The 16,428-nt window shown below is 37.7% G+C and overlaps 1 protein-coding gene across 3 annotated transcripts in view; it reads left to right on the top strand.

Annotated features, from left to right (window-relative positions):
* The window catches only part of rgs12b (regulator of G protein signaling 12b), a 59,367-nt gene that overhangs the window by 8,257 nt on the left and 34,682 nt on the right, over positions 1 to 16,428 (top strand). For all 3 annotated transcript variants that reach the window (XM_088014558.1, XM_088014526.1, XM_088014500.1), the window contains exon 5: positions 2,925 to 3,044. In XM_088014558.1, coding sequence (XP_087870684.1) covers positions 2,925 to 3,044 — 120 coding nt within the window. The remainder of the gene's footprint in view (positions 1 to 2,924; positions 3,045 to 16,428) is intronic.

The following is a 16,428-nucleotide window of genomic DNA, read 5'->3' on the forward strand; positions in this document are numbered from 1 at the left end:
AGAGGAAGCGTTAACAATACCAAGGCAAAGTATAGAAATTGATAGGAGCAGGAAGATGGACGCTAACCTTTCTGAACAATGCCCTCCTCTGACTGAACTGGTAAAGAAGCCGTGATGTTTTCAGAACAAAATCCTCATCCCTCTACTCTCATTAAACCAGATTTATCGTACTGATTTATTAATTAATGGAGAGCATTTGCTTGTAGCTGTCTGTCTCTTAATGTTTGCTCTTTGTTTAACACATGGTGGCACTGTCTCTCTCTTTTTCTGTTGGCTTCCTGCACACCCAACAACTTTCCTGTTTTTCCTTCAAGGTCCATTAACACTAAAACGTTAATGGACGACTGAAGTCTAAACAGCCTCAGTTTGTGTTTGTTTCACTTGCAACAAAGTTTTGCAAGTGAAAAGCCACATGCCATGCTTGTGGCGTGACTGCTGATACTTGCTGGTAATACTGGTCGCGATTCTGAGAGATGGTCAAAGAACTGATCTGAACGTTTCTGAAACGATAAATAATAGTTGAACAAATTGGTTTTGCAATTTGGTTATTCGTTTCTAAATTGTCAGATACATCCTTAGTCATAAAGAAGTGTTGAACATACTCATAATGATTGTGTTTTTATGTGGTAACTGTTAACCCAACTTGCTGCAATCATTTTTAAATTTTTTTTAATGTAGAGTGTTTTTCTATAAGAAGGAAAGATGTTTAAGTGATATTGTGTGTTTATATGTGTTTTAAGGTTGATAAATTACACAGATGAGAGCTTCGAATTTTCCTCAGAAACTCTGTTTTCTCTCTTTTTTTTTTTTTTAAGCCGTCTCCTGTGCCAACCAAAACAACCCCTGCTCTTTACCACTTTTCTTCTTAACCCCAGTTTGTGCTTCTCCATTAAACGTCTTTGGATTTTTTTTTTTCTTGTATTCTTGTAAGACTAATTGGGTTAAAAACCAACAACTACAACAAGAAAAAAAAGGTCATGTCAGAGTGTTTGCGCCTACGCATTTAATCAAGCGTTTGAATCTTCATTATCTGAATGCGCGCGGAATCGCACACACGCACAAATGTAGGGTTGACTCCGTATCCAGGCAACACCACTGCCGATGCCTGATGAAATGCAGCGACCGCCTCCTAAACAGGCGATCTGATTCGGCTCGCGTCTGTCCTCTCAAACCTGTCAGCGTCTTTTAATTACGTATCTCCTGCTATCACCCGGGGCCCACTCCGCTGCGCTGTCTCCTACAGTGCAAGGAGATAAGGCAGATGTTACTTGTGGGAAGTTCAGAGACATGACTGGTCATTTCTGTGCTTTCCAAATGCAACAGTTGTCAGTGCGACACTTGATTAGTCCCCGTCTCCTCTGATTTACAGCAGTCCTTGGTGACGTGACGTCACTGTTAAATGGCTTCAGATAGTAAATGCTCTTTCCCCTGTCAATGATGCTCCGAGGTGAGGCAGTTTATGGTGGCAACTTTCTGCACGGATGTTGGGCTCTAATTCCAATTAGCTTCTTTTCCAGGCCAGTGCTTCTGCAAACGTCGTAATGTTTTAATGTTTTTAGCATGCTGCACTTCATTATTCATCATATCATCAATCACGGGCAAAGACTGTGAAAAGATGTAGCTGTTTTGATCTTTTTGTGCAACATGCTTTGCATCATTGGATTAGAATGGTGGGATTGATTTGACAGCTGATGCCTGCATGTGGCATGAAGAATGTCACATGTAGGTGAGAAAAATGTGCTCAAATTAGGAAAACATAGAGATGCAGACAAACTTGTTGGTACCTTCCAAGGTCTTTGAAACAATGCTCCATTTCTCCTGAAATATCAATCTATTAAACAGTCAGTCGTATAATACCAATTAGCTAAGTCTAGGGAGCCTGTGCTGCTCTGATTTGGAAGGTAAACTTGGATGAAATAATTACTAATCAAGAGCTCCAGAGGAACAATATTAAAAAAAAAGCAGTTGTTCAGCTTCATTGAACGTTGTTTCATCAGTCTTCTCAAAAGTGAAATTGCAGTAGAAAATTTTTTTTATAATTCCTTGTATGAAGTCAAACAGTCAACTAGGAGCTGGTGGCCATTTGAGATGAGTTTAATTTATTTCTGAAGTCAAAACTATCATTCAGGAATGAGAACAGACCATTTATCTGTGCTCTAGTTCCAAGTTTTTAAAGCACTTTATAAGTAAGTGAATGAACGTGTCATGTGTTTGTCTTTTTTTTAAATATATGAATAATATGGGAAGTTTTCTGACAAAGCACATCAAGGATGTTAGAAGAGTGACCTCTTGTTCATGCATTTGCAACACAATTTATCGGGAATAGCAACATTTCTCTATTTCTATTTTTTTTTTATCCAGTCAAATTAACATGTTTATTAACAAATTAACCAGCTGTTTATAAAACCGCTTGTGATTCATTGCTAATTGATAATTGAAAACATAGCTCTTTAGTATGTCAGATAAATTGAGGCTTCCTTGAAGGTTCACGTTAGAAAAATAGCTTGAAGCTAAAGACAAAAAGTGTTTGGTTCTTGAACTAACTTAAATTGTCCTTTTTTGAAGAATATGAAATCATTAATGACTTCTTTCTTTGTTTAAAATATTTAAAAAAAAGCCCTCTGTGTCTCAACATGTCTCCCTATATAAACGCTAGTATACAACAACAGTATGCAAAAGAACCATTCAGGGTATGATCCCGTTCAATTATGCATTTTATTTCTATTTAGTTACTTGAGCATAAGGCAATATGTGATTCCATTTGTAGAAAAAGAAGTGTTTTTCTAAGATACGGTGCACAGCAGGTTCTCGTTATTCACCCTCCTGTGATCTCCTGCGGTTTCTCATTATTTGGCAAATGGCTGTTTATTGTGACCTTCGTTGTTGCACATAAACTGAACTTAATTTTATTGCCTTGGCCTCAGGGTGGTCGGTTTCGCGGCTTGACGATGGGGTTCCCTCCTCTGCCGCAGCGCTCCTCAGCCAGACGCTCCTTTGGGCGCTCCAAACGCCTCAGCATGGCCCGCTCCCTGGACAACTTGGAGGTGAGCAACATTCACCCTCGCACAAACTGTGTGTGTTTTTTTTTTTTGTTTTTTTTTTTGCTAGACAGTGAATGCTAACATAGAAATAGTATACATAGAAAAATTTAACAAAATCTGTCAGTGGAAAAAAAGCATTCAGCATTGCTTTTTTTTTGTGACAGAATGACACTAAGTTTGGTTGCTGAAGGTGGTGTATCAATGTTTAGAAACAAATCCTCCAAGAAGAGAGTCTTTTTCTTTTCTGGTGATTCCACCTTCCAGTTTGTGTTTTTAGATTGAAAAGGCCTCTCCCTCATGTACTCTTTGAACTCAGCGATGTCTTCTCAGGACTTCATTATTACTATTGGAAAACTGACGGTTTCAATTAAACACTTAGCTTCCCTGGCTGCTTTATTAAGTACGGGAAATGACTTTCACACTGTATTGTCTCTCAAATTGTTGGATAAAGGTCAGAAAATTGAGAATTTATCCAGTGAGCCCTTGCTACGTTGGCGAGAAGGACTTGTTGATGTCAAAGGTCAGAGAGGAATGAGCAGAGTGGTTTGAAATGTTAGGAATCAGTCGTTTTCTTCATATTCTAATCACTGATCTTATTGGGATTTAGAGATCCTTAAAGTTTGAAATCTCATCTGAAGTTTCAACTGACTTCAAGGAAAACCCTTCATTTGTTTCCAGACTTGGTTATGGGTCTGAAATAAATTATGTGGCAAACCGAATTACCGGACTTGAACTTAGGCACTGGATCACGTGTGCAGCTCGACTCAAGCGTTACATGGCTCCACTGTCACAGAAATTATTTTTCTCCTTTTTTTTTTATCTTCAAGAAATGACCTGGAGTACAGTCATTTGAGAACCATGAGATCCCTAACAATGTGCCTATTTAGATCTTCTTTCATAAAGTCAAGATTTGACCTGTGTGATTTAGTGCTCAGATGGTGAGATAGACTTTGCTACTATTAGATGAATCAGTTTTCAATACTTTATTTTCCATTGTATTATTATTTTTTTCTAAAATATAGCTAGAGGACTGAACTAAGAGCATAAATTGCAGTGTTGTTGTCATAAAGTCTTGTCTGTGTGTTTACGTCTGAAGGAGAGTCTTGCCATCCGAGGCTCTTTTCATAACAGTAGCTTTGGCCCCGAGATAGGAATCAGAGCACAGTTAAATGTTTCCTCTGTTTAGTGGCGACTGGGGCACCCTGGGAGCAGACAAGTCAAACTCACCACGGCTGCTTCAGTTGTGACTCTTTTATTTTTTTTTTTCCATACATTTTTGTCATTCTTTCTTTGGTTGACTGCAACAGGAAGCAGAGTGAGAGATGGAGGGCCAAAATCTGTGTTCAGACAAACCTTGGAGGCATGTCTCATATTCAAAACTGGATAGGGCTTGGAATTATTTTTTTCATCATTTCTATTCTCAAACACCTGGATTTTACCCAGGGGTGTTTACACTTTTTGAGAAAAAGACTGGATCTTCTTCAGAGAAGCTTTCATTTATTTCTGCTCAACTTCAACGTACACCATACTACTTCTTTTTTGTAAAGGATTCTTTTAGAGTCTACTGTGAAGAGACTTCACAAATTGGTTGCAGAGGCGAACAGTCTGACGGTGACATGTGAGGAAGAGCAGCAGCTCTACGGTTACACAGGTTATTGTGAATATTTGACCTCAACCTTAAGACTATTTGTTTTGTATTTTGTTGTCAAATTTTAGATCATTTTATTCCCTTTGTTTCGTTGTCATCAGCTCCGTTGGAAACATTCAGTTCTGCAAGGTTAAACTGCACACTGTTTGCATGAGTTTTGGATGTCCCATCGTCATCCCATGTCAAAGTTTTTTTTTTTTTCTTCTCAGCTCTTCCTACCGCCTCTATCCTACTTCTTTTCTTCCGGCTGTTAGGCCATTTTCTCTTGCCGCACATGCTGTAATATTCACAAACAGAGAGAGCTTTGTGCTGTGTATCGGGGGGGGGAGAAAAAAGAGGGGTTGGTTTTTGTGTGTGTGTGTGTTTGTGTGGTGATTGTGGTGGGGGGGTAAATGGGTTCTAAGTGTTGGCTCGCTCTTCTAACGAGCTCCGATGAGCAACAAGCTGGCATTCAACTCATTAGTGAGGAACTGACACAGAAAGCACAAACGGTATGTAGACTCACGTACATGTATGCACACATTTAGGAGCTTTCAGATGTCACGGTGAAAATTCAAATATGTTTTACTGCTGAATATGTGGTACTGTATGTACATGCAGGCCAGACCTATAGGCTTACTGTCAATCTAGCTTAATTTTTTAAAGACGAGCGTTTGACTGAATACCCTGTATCGACTGAACATATCTGTATCGACACCAGTATTGAAAAAAACATCCTAGATCGTCATTGATGTCATTGGTGACGATGTGCCTGACCCCTAAGGGCAGATCTATCCAGTTTAATCCTATGCTTTGTCATCTGAGCGATCACAAAACATAACATTTATGCTTTATCATTCATTTGACATCATATTTAGAATTCTTGCACCAGTTTTAAAACTTCCCAGGAGTGGCCTACCAACCAATTTGACTTCAAGAGTGTAACAACATTTAATCTAGGAGGTCACAAAAGAAGTAATAAAAGTGACCTTAGCTATGGCCCCACATGTCATATCTAAGGTCAGTTAGTGGTTCAATAAAAAGATAGACTGGAAAAAAATAGCCTGCACTGAAGGCCAAAAAAGACTTTAAATACTTCGTCTCACCAATACAGCATATCCATTCCCCTTGCAGGCAGCTAATTAAATTAACTTTTTCAAAGGGCAACATGGCACATAAAAAAACAAAAAAACAAACAAAAAAATGTTCATGTGCTTGGTATAAAACTTGTGCTGAATTGGTCCCATGTGTGTTAAGCTTTCACACAAGGAAGATTGGCAAATAACATTAAGCGATACTAATCATTTAGAGGTCAAATGTCCAAATATAGCTTGTAAGAAAGTCATACAATTTAGATGTATGAATAATAAGCCACACAATTGGCTTATTGTGTGGCTGATTACTGTTCAAACAGACTCAAATTGAATGATTAATGCATGTAGCATTTCTGGGGACTGAAACATTGTTCTGTGCTGTGCAGAAACTTCCTTTGTCTTTTAGAATATCCTGCATTCATAACTGGCTGTTTGCGCAGAAGTAGGAAGATTTGTTTTTCCATCATGCGCTTTCTAAAAAAAGTTACACAGACAGCATTACATTTCAAAAAAGAAACTTAAAGGATATTGAGTTATATCACAAATAAGGCAAACTTGTAAAGTGCTTCGTCAGGCGCTTCATACTGCATTCACTCATTCACATGCTGATGGTGGTGAGCTACATTGTAGCTACAGCTGCCCTGCGACATTCGTTGTAGCGTCGTTGTTTTGGTAAATGTAACATATTTGACTCAAACCTTGTTATGGACATCACAGCTACGCAGATATTTCCTAACAGGTTGTAAGTTTGAATCGAAACACACAAATGTGACTTCAGTGAGACCGATGTTGGCCTTTTAATGTAAAAAAAAAAAAGAAAAAAGAAACAAAAACAAAACAGCTTTCTGTTTCAAGGAATTTGTGGGAATGCACAACCAATAACATCTTACAGAACTGCTCTAATTAAGTGCCTGACAGTCGTCTGTTCTGTCAAGCCTTTTAAGACGATGTACATCACATTAAAGTCGAATTCAAGGTGTTTATACGTCTCTGCTGAACCGTCAAACATCTGTTTGATCTAATGATCTTTTCACATAGACGGTTGGTTGGTGTCTATTTGAAAATGATTGGCGTCTCTCCAAAGCCTAATGTCTGAGCAAATAAATTAAAAGAACTCAATTTCAACCAGCTTTAATTCTTTGGTGGTGATGTCTCGTGTTAGGTGTGGCAACACTACAACTGCAAGAATGAAGATATACAAAGGTTTTGAAACGTTATGGTTTAAAAATAACTTACATTTTTTTCCACTTAAATTTTCCGTTGAGGGGTGACGGGCAAAGAAGGAAGATGGAAGTAGGGCTTTGACAATTAGTAGGATTAATCATGATTAATTGATTATTAAAATAATTGTCAACCAATTTAGTAGTTCAATAATTTTAACACACTCAGAGCAGTAACTGAGCCAAAACTGTACTAAAGAATATCCACATTTTGTATTTAAGATAAAACAAAATAAAAAAAACTTTTGTCTGTAAAAATGTTCTATGCTCAAATCTTCAAGTGAAATAGTTTTCATCTTCATCTCGTTCAAACTCTGTAAAAAAAAAAAAAAAAAAGAGTCTCCCATTAAGCACCATTTCTTTTCAATTGTTTATCGATCAAATTAATCAGCCCTACACTACATACATGTTAATTCAGTCAGAAAGGTCTAAGCTTTTCACGTTTGGTGCTAGAAGTATTTTTTTAGCCACAGATTCATAACTTGCTACGGATAATGAGGCATACTCTAAAGAAATGCTGTTATTGTATTTCAAGCAATAAGACATTTATTATTTTACTTAAAAAATATTATATTAATTGTTTTGTTTTGTTTTTAGGAAAATTTATAATATTGTATAAAAAGACGAGGCTTAAGTGATTAAATGAAAAATCTGGATAATTAGCCTTTTTTTTTTATATATCTGACTTATTGTCAGATTAATAACAACCATCTCAACTGTGAAGTGGAAGGGTGGTAGCATCATTTTATGGGGATGTTTTGTTGTAAGAGTGGTGCTTTTCTCAAGGACAGAACAAAATTCTGACCAAATTTGTTATAAAGTGGCTCAAAGAAAACATTGTTCTTTTTTTGTTTTGTTTTTTTACATCATTTTGGGGCAGAGATGAAAAGGAGGCCTACAAACCTGACTCCGTTACACCAGTTCTGTCTGGTGAAATGGAGTTATTCTGGCAATTATTAAATAGAATTATATTTGATAATACTAATCGACCTAAAACAAGTAACATTTACCTAGAATGACGTGAGAAAGTGAGAAAAAAAAAAAGCGCTGTGTTTTTCAGTCAAAATATGTGAACATCTGTTTTCACCTGTATGTTGTTTATGTTTATAATGCTGTGAAAACACATTCTGTCCCTGTTGATTGCCAGTAAACGCCTCTTGACTGCTGGTTATTTATCAGCCGTCAGTGTCATTGAGTGGTGCTACATTTGCTGTCATCACCCCTGGGCCAAGTTAAGGGTAGACAGCAGGGGTGTGTGTGCGGTAGAAGGTGTTGGGGTGAGTACCTCCACTGTGTGTCAAGGCATGTTGAGGAATGCAGCCACTTTTTTTTAACACGTAGCGCTTCCTGCAGGTAGCTGTCTTAGCTGTCAGTCTCCGTCTTTCAGAACGAATCATTGCGTCGTTCATCCAGTGCCCCCCTCCTCTTCGTCTGTTTGCGTTTTTGACCCCCCTCCGCCTCCTAAACATCAAAACTGTCAGTTTACTCTCCAGACATGTGTGGGGCATTCTGAGCCGACAACTGAAGAGCGCTGAGGGTAACACGTTCAACTTTGCGCAAATTTTGTGTGGGTGTGTGTTGCCTAATGACGGGAGGGGTGGTGGGGGGGTTTGCAGTAATGCCTACACATTTGTCTCGTGTGTGTGTGTGTGTGTGGGGGGGGATGTGTGTGTGTGTGTGTGTGTGTGCGCGCGTGTGTGTGTGTGTGCGTGTGTGCGTGTGTGTGTGTGTGTCAGCCGGCAGCAGTGTGGGAGGAATAGAAATTATGTGAGGGTGGGTGCAGCGGCAAAGGCGAAGGAGAGAGGGAGTAAGGGGAGGTGTGGGGGTGGGCTGAGGTAGGGAAGGGGAGACGATAGAGAGGGAAGAGGAGGAGGAGAGGGAGGGATGAGAGAGAGAGAGAGCGCACGGGAGGAAAGGGGGAATCTGGTGACAGCGACATTCTGTAGCCATTTGGACATTTGAAAACCAGCACTTAGTCTCTCCTCTCTCATACACTCACACGCGCGCACACACACATATTAGACAGCTAACGACAATGTTCACTTAAAAGATCTCTCACATGCGGTGCTGAGGATTACGCGTCTTCATGGAGCAGCAAACTTTTACTGAAATGCCTGCAGATCCAGTGAGTAAATGAGTTCAATGTTTGCGTCTCTGTATGTTTGGTTGATACGGTCTGTGTTGAATTTCTTTGTCTGTGTCTGTCTCACTCTCTCTAAATATATATATATATATAAATATATATATATATATATATATATGTAGGATTCAAGCTATATGGCACAATCCTTGCCGTGTCCAACCACAGCAGATGATCTAAGTTCCTGTCAAGATATCAATGTGTTTCTAATAGCTTGAGTTCATAACCTTTTATGTTACATGTATACAAAAAATATATATATTTTCTGTTATATTTGTTGACCTGCATTTATTTTAGTTTAAAATGAACTGGATGCACTAAAACTGTAGTTGTGAGGCCCGTCTCAGGAATGACACATCACATGACCCGTTTGAGCCAATCGTTAGGCTCTTTCTGGCTCTTTTGATTTAAAGGGACACCTGTTGATTCCTCCATTTGATCACTCCGTCATTAAAGCTAATTGATTTGGCTGTGTGAATGTATTTGCGTCTCTGTGTGTGTGTGCTTAAGGCTTTTATACATATTGCACTGATAAACTGGATGAAAACGCAGCAATTGTTATTGATTCTAAATCCTTGGATTGACTGATTAATATATAATGTGAAAGAATTCACTAGTGATTTGTTCTTAGTAGTTGTAGATGACTGTGCAGCTGTTTGTGGAGGGTTAAAAAGTTTTGACACTGTGGTGGTGAGCAGCTCAGGATATTATTTAACTGAACACATCAGTGAGAAAAAAAGAGGATTCTCCCAGCCCCTTGACCCAGCATACACACATGCACGCACACAGAACCACAAGGGAACAAAAACTCATTCATACCCTAAAATTATAAATAAAAACACATTCAGGCACCTAAAGATAAGAACTCCACACAAGTTTATTCCTGTGTGTGTGATTGTTTATTCTCACTAAAGAGATCCGTGCGCGTCGTTCCTCGTGATGTCCCCCTGGAGCGGAGCGCGGTAGGGAGGGAAAATCAGATGATGGATCAGGATCAGTGTCGCTCCTGTACGTAAAACACCCCATGAGGTCAGAAGTCACATTTTGCATACTTTGGATTTAAAATGAATACAAATATTTTTGTTTCAACTTCTTACTAATCCTGGATTAAAGGTCTTACTTACCACATCAGAACTGAGAAAACATACGAGTCAGTATGTTTTACTATTCTAGGGAAAAAAATGTATCAGTCTCATTCTGTTGAATTTAGATCCCATGTCTTAGTGTGTGTGGTGTTTGCACTTGGCATGAGTTATCATTACTTTAAAGAGTCATCCTTTTAATTTATTTGGATAAGTTGTGACTCAATTGATATCCAGCAGTTGCAAGGTCAGCGGTTTTATCACCATTCTTCCAAACAGTGTTAATTCAGATTCTCATAATGTCACAAAGGAGTAAACTTGTTAAAACTGAACTTTTATCTTCTGTCACTTTTAGAACCATTCAAACCTAAATGAGAGTAGTTTTGCTCAGTTTAACTAAAGCATTTTTTTGTCAGTTCTATTTTGTTGATCGGTGTTGAGGAAGTTTAAATTTCCTCAACACTGTCCTGCGTAAAATTATCTTCTGTTAGCCAATCTTCAAAATGAAAAATGCAAAAGAACATACCATTGAAGTAAGTCAGATATGTTGATCTCTAAAAGTTGGAAAATGTCTACACGGAAAGAAAAAAAAAAAAAAACTCCTGTCCAAACGTGTCGACATGTGGAGTCAGAGCAGTAATTAAAAGAGTTTGCAAACAACTGCAACTGTGACAAATTTATCTTGGCACCACTGTGGCGTTGTTGGTGGGGAAGATTAAAGAAATTCCCGGAGTAAGATTGCGCTACTGTTCGAAAATGTTTCGTTCCATAATTTCGTACATTTGTGTAGAGACGGATTCTGTGTGGATTCTCAAAGCGTGACTGTAAAGGAAAAGTATTTTAACCAGTCTATGATTACAATGTACAGCATTATGAAAACAAAAAAAAACAAACACATTTTTAAAGAGTATAATCTTTACGGAGCTAAAAATCCCCAGTTACAGAAAATACATTTTAAGACCCTGTTAGTCAAAAAGGATCACATATAGAGGTAATTGGGCATCAGAAAGTACTACTCCCCAGCTGTGCACAGCTTCTCTTTTCTTTTTGCCAAGCAAAGCTTGCAGACGTTATGCATAACAGTTGGTACTGTAGTTGTGTGTTTCCTTTGGCAGAACCTTTAATAAGCCACTCCTGGTGAAACACCCCACATATTTTTCTTTTTATCTGTTTTTGTAGTCATGTCTATTTTAATTAGATTTTATAGCTATTGGTCTATGCTTAGCAGCAGACACTCATAAAATCATTAGTCTGGGAAATTGGCCTCTGAATACTTTTCTGCAAGCAGTTTAGAAGCTTAGTGAACTGAAAAAAATATGCTTATAAATTAAATGTTAATGAATTTACTGTTTATATGTATAACATGAATATGGCTAAGAAGTTTTTCATTCTATATGTTGTTTATTGTTACATAGTTTCTGGCACTAGGTTGATTTTAATATATACATAGCCATAAATAGCCATCAAAAGTATTATGGATTTGAGTAGAGAAAAATGTAATCTAATCTTTGAAACCATGAGTTGTAATGTTGAATTCTGGAATTTGATTATTCGTTTTTCTACTTTCAAACTGATAGCCTTCTCAAGTTCAGGCTCTACATTTAGTCCCACATAATCAGTGTTTCAGAGGTGGTCTGTTTGATTCTGAAACTGCAAATAATCAAATGGCCAAATGTCGTCAGGTGAGGTAAGATCAGAGAAACGTGTTCGCTCTCTGAACTCGTTTTTCCCCGTGAAATATAAAATGTCCTGCAGAGAACTGGACGTTTTATACTGGCTCTTGCCACCTCAAGCAAAACAATAAATCTCTGCTCTTGTGGAGTGTGTGTTGGCCTTACTGACCCATTTCTCCCTTGGCACAACCTGTTGGCTCTGCTCCCCCACTTTGAGTTGACACAAACTGGTCGGCTAATCTTGCCAGAATTTTTAAGACTATTTACCATTTCCAAATTTTACATATGCTTTTTCAGATAATTACTCTGCTAAATGTGGTTGACGGAACATATTATTGACTGCGTGTTGGTCATTCAAAAAAATAAATAAATAAAAAGTTTCTTAACAGTTGTCCCAATGTGACTCAGTGTTATGGGTCAATCAGATTCTGTGGCTTGGGGGAATATTTGGAAAACGGCGTGATTTTAAGGAAGTCGTGTGCTTCATTATGAAAATGTATAACTTTCTTGACATTTATGGTTTAAATTCTTTGGCCAAATGTGGAATGTGGTGTACTCTGCCAGGTGTTTTATAATCAACATGTCTGAAACCATAAAAAAAAAAAAACATATAAAAAGAAACACCCAATCATTCTTTCAAACAGTATAGAAACAGTATTTGAGTGCATTAGCTAAAACAATGAGGGAAAAAAAACTATGTAGTGGCTTTGGTGATAATTTTCCATTTCACAGGTGATGGAAGCTAGCATTGTGAAGGAATGCTAGACACTGCTTTGTGTCTAACATCCATGTTACTGCTGTTTGTGCATGCACAGACCTGATCTTATTACTTTCAAATAACAATGTGGAAGCTGTACTCAAACCAGATTCAGCCAACAAATTTAGTTAATCTACAGTCTAAAAATAAACTAAGATTCACTAAAAAACAAGAACTGCAACTACAATATTGTTAACAGATTTATACATTATTGAAAAAGATAAACTAGCTATACCTCAGTCTTATAAATACAGTTTTCAGCTGGGTTTTTTTTTTGTATTTTACCACGGTTTATTTTACATTGAAGGTACAGTACATTACAATTCACGTCAGTATGTAAACTTGACACAGCCTGTGGTGGACGGTCTTAATAAATACCTGAAAAACATTGAAAGAAGTCCTGCATGTAAATTTATTTTATTTTGTAGTACACTTTGAATCCTTTGTGGGCAGAAATAGCCTAAATACACCTCACACTAATTATTTCAGTCTATTTGGATTATTATCTCAATAAACCAGAAAACTTCATTCACCAGATCTTTTTTCTATCTGTTAAAATATTCTACATCTGATTGAAAAATTATCCTTTAGCAGCTCTGATTCTACTTTTTTTTTTAAATTGCAGTTAAAAAAAGATTAATAATAACCTGAAAACCTTCTCAACTTTAGCTTTTCTTCTTCTTCTACTACAGGGTTTTAAACTCTGATCCACGAGCATCAAAATCCAGCAACCTTTTTGATGTCATTGCCTCCACCTACCTGAATGAGAAATGCTTGAATTACCTCCTCAGCATGTCATCAGGTTCTGCGGAAGCACTTTAATGACCCAATCATTTGATTCAGATCTGTTAAAGCAGGTAATCGTTGGCCCTGGAGGACAGCAGTTTCGCCCCCATGCTCTTCTCCAGCCAATGTTCCACTTTAGTAGCAACAGCAGGGGGCAGTGTTTGGTTTTACTGTGTCTTATACAGACATAAAAGAAATAGGAGATAGACTATCCACCTCTGCGGCTTCAGTTATATTTGAAGAAACCAAAAGGAAATGTCTCAGTTTCAGATTTTTCTCTTACATGCTGATTTCTCCACTATTGTCACAAAGTTTCTGTGGTATTTAGAGTCCTAACGTTTAGGTTTTGCTGCTGCATTATTTTAAAGTGTAGGTATTTTCTACATGGTTCCTCTTTTGTAGGCAGTAAGTTTAAATTATTTTTGATTTTTTTTTTTCATGAAATACATGCGTTCCTTGTTGTAAAATTGATCATTAGAAACAATATAACTATTTACTTAGTATATATAGATTCTCTATGCCCTGACGGATTAAATAATATTGATATCTGAGTTAACATTTGTTTAATAAACTTTTTTTGTTTTTTTGAGAAATTTACAAAAATGGAAATTTAGGTCAGTATAAGGTAGCAACTTATACTATGCATTCAAAGTGTGTTTCTCTGTTTTCAAGAGATGGTAGCAAATTGAAACCAAGCAAATTTTTTTTTTTAATGTTTACATTTTTGTGTTGAACTGGTTTGCTTGAAGTCCATGATATAGTAGACATTCACACAACATCAAGACCTCTTTGGTTTAATGACACTAGACGAACTGAACTCTTTGTTTGTCTCTCATCCCCTTTACATACCATCATTTCAGCTAACCCTGTTTACGCTCCTCATATGTTTTGTGACATTGTACCCTTTCTTATGTTTTTCTGCACTGACAAATGCGTGTTGGGGTTAGTTTGAGCACATGTAATTACAGTATTCATCTCCTAAATCCATTGCTCACACACCAAGACGTGTGAGCAATCAGTTTTCTGAAAAGATTTCAGCTGTGTGGTTTTTTTCCCAGCTTCTGTGGTGATTTCGGGTGTGCAGGCTGAGCTGAACCAGCTCTGACGAACCGAGCATCAAGGCTCCACTGGACTTCCCCTTTAAGAACAGCAGCTCCTGCTAATTAGTGCTTTGGCAGCTGCTTTCGCCTTAGTTTTTGTGTGTGTGCATATTGGTTGTCGGAGGGGTGCCGAGTGCTGGAACCATCCCTGATGTTGCTATGATACGGGGACGTGAAAGGCTAGCATTAACTTTAGCAACAATATGGCACAGCATTTGAAATACCTCGAACTCTGATGGGGTTTTTGGTAGTAAAAAGAAGGCAAAACAATATCAGCTCATTTCTGCAATTTGTTCTTAAAATTACTGAAATTATTAGAATAAATTGTTAATGAGATCATATTTAAGGTTTTTTTTTGTTTGTTTGTTTTTCATTCAGTTCCTAATTATTCATGATGCCAGATTTGCACTTTGTAACATACACTGTTTAAAGGCCTGTCTGCTCTGCTCAGAGAGTGAACCTGAGTGGAGGCTCTGGTACTTGGCATGTGGGTACACTTCCCCCAAAAAATAAGATTTCACCAGACACTTCGAAGGAATCGTGTGCATCAATACACGCTAGAACCGAACATTTTCACTTGTCTACTTGCAACTTCAGCATAGTTGACCTGGCACTACAAAAATCACCGCAAGGGAGGGTGTGTGTGTGTGGAGGGGGGAATGACGGATTCACAGAACTGAAAAAATTTTTTGCTGCTGAAAGGTGATTTTATTTTTCTGTCCTCTGTGGGTTTTTCTTTAATGGGCTCCCTGACTCTGCTGAAGAAAAGCATCGCCATAGCAGGATGCTGTAATCCTCATGTTTCACAGCAGGACGTTTCACCGAGTTTTGTGCTATGTTCCCCTACAAAACCAAATAACACTAAAATGATCGACAGATTTTCTCACCTGATCTGTGGGGTCTCAGCAGACAGGCCTCTTGGCTGCTTCTCTGATTAATGCTCTCTCTGCCTGACGCTTGACTTAATTTGAATTTTGAGGTATCAGAGTAATAGAGGGTGAATCCAAATGCTAAACACTTTTTTTTTATTGGCAACACCTTTTAAAGTCTTCTAGTAAGCCTGTTGCAATAAGCAATAAATCAGTTGATAAATTAAAACAAGTTTGATCATTTCAATGTGCACGATTGTTTGATTTTCGTGTCTCTCATTTTCCACCAAAGACTGGATGTCAAAAGGCTTCAGTCTGGTCCTTCAGTCTCATCTAGCCCCTTTTTTGACGGTAATTTTGTTTACGGAAACTTCAGTATCCGTTTTATTTGTTTTTGTGTATTTTTCATTTATTTATTTTGAATATTTAAAATGTCTACAAGTTCCAGTGTCAAATGTTCATTAGACATTGAAAATTAGAGTTTATTGGTCTTCGAGGAGGTGCACTTGATTATTATGCCATTACCATTATATTACTTGAAAATGTTCTCAAAACAACATTTGTGCTTTTTATGTGAAAAAACAAAAACTCTTTTTTTTTCTTCTAGTTTTTCTAAATTGTTCTTCCTTTTTAACTAGAAATTTGTAGGGGCTAGACATGAACTTGAGGCTGTATGCGGCACTTCAGTCTTTGCGTGTATGTTCTGAAGTGTGGTGCTGTGTCCTGTGAAGTGCCTTTGTTTGCTTTGGTTGACCTTTAGCAAAACCTCCTGAACTAATTTCCATCAAGCTGTCCTCTCGTCTCATCGTCTTTTGATGATTTTCTCAGAAACGAGTCGTATTTATATATATTTTTTTTATGCAACTAAAAAAAAAAAAAATTCTACACTTAGTTGAAAATGATCTCACCTGAACACATTTTCCTGTGATTTGAAGTGGGAGGAAGAGGAGATGGGTGGAGAAGGAAAAACCATGCTGCCGTGTGATTGGCAGGCTGACCTTTGTTCCCTCCCCTTCTTGTGCCTGATGGGGGCGTTTCA

The sequence above is a fragment of the Poecilia mexicana genome, unplaced genomic scaffold (genome assembly GCF_051168715.1).
Source record: "Poecilia mexicana isolate PSO_F unplaced genomic scaffold, ASM5116871v1 scaffold_1, whole genome shotgun sequence".
In the NCBI taxonomy this organism is placed as follows: domain Eukaryota; kingdom Metazoa; phylum Chordata; class Actinopteri; order Cyprinodontiformes; family Poeciliidae; genus Poecilia; species Poecilia mexicana.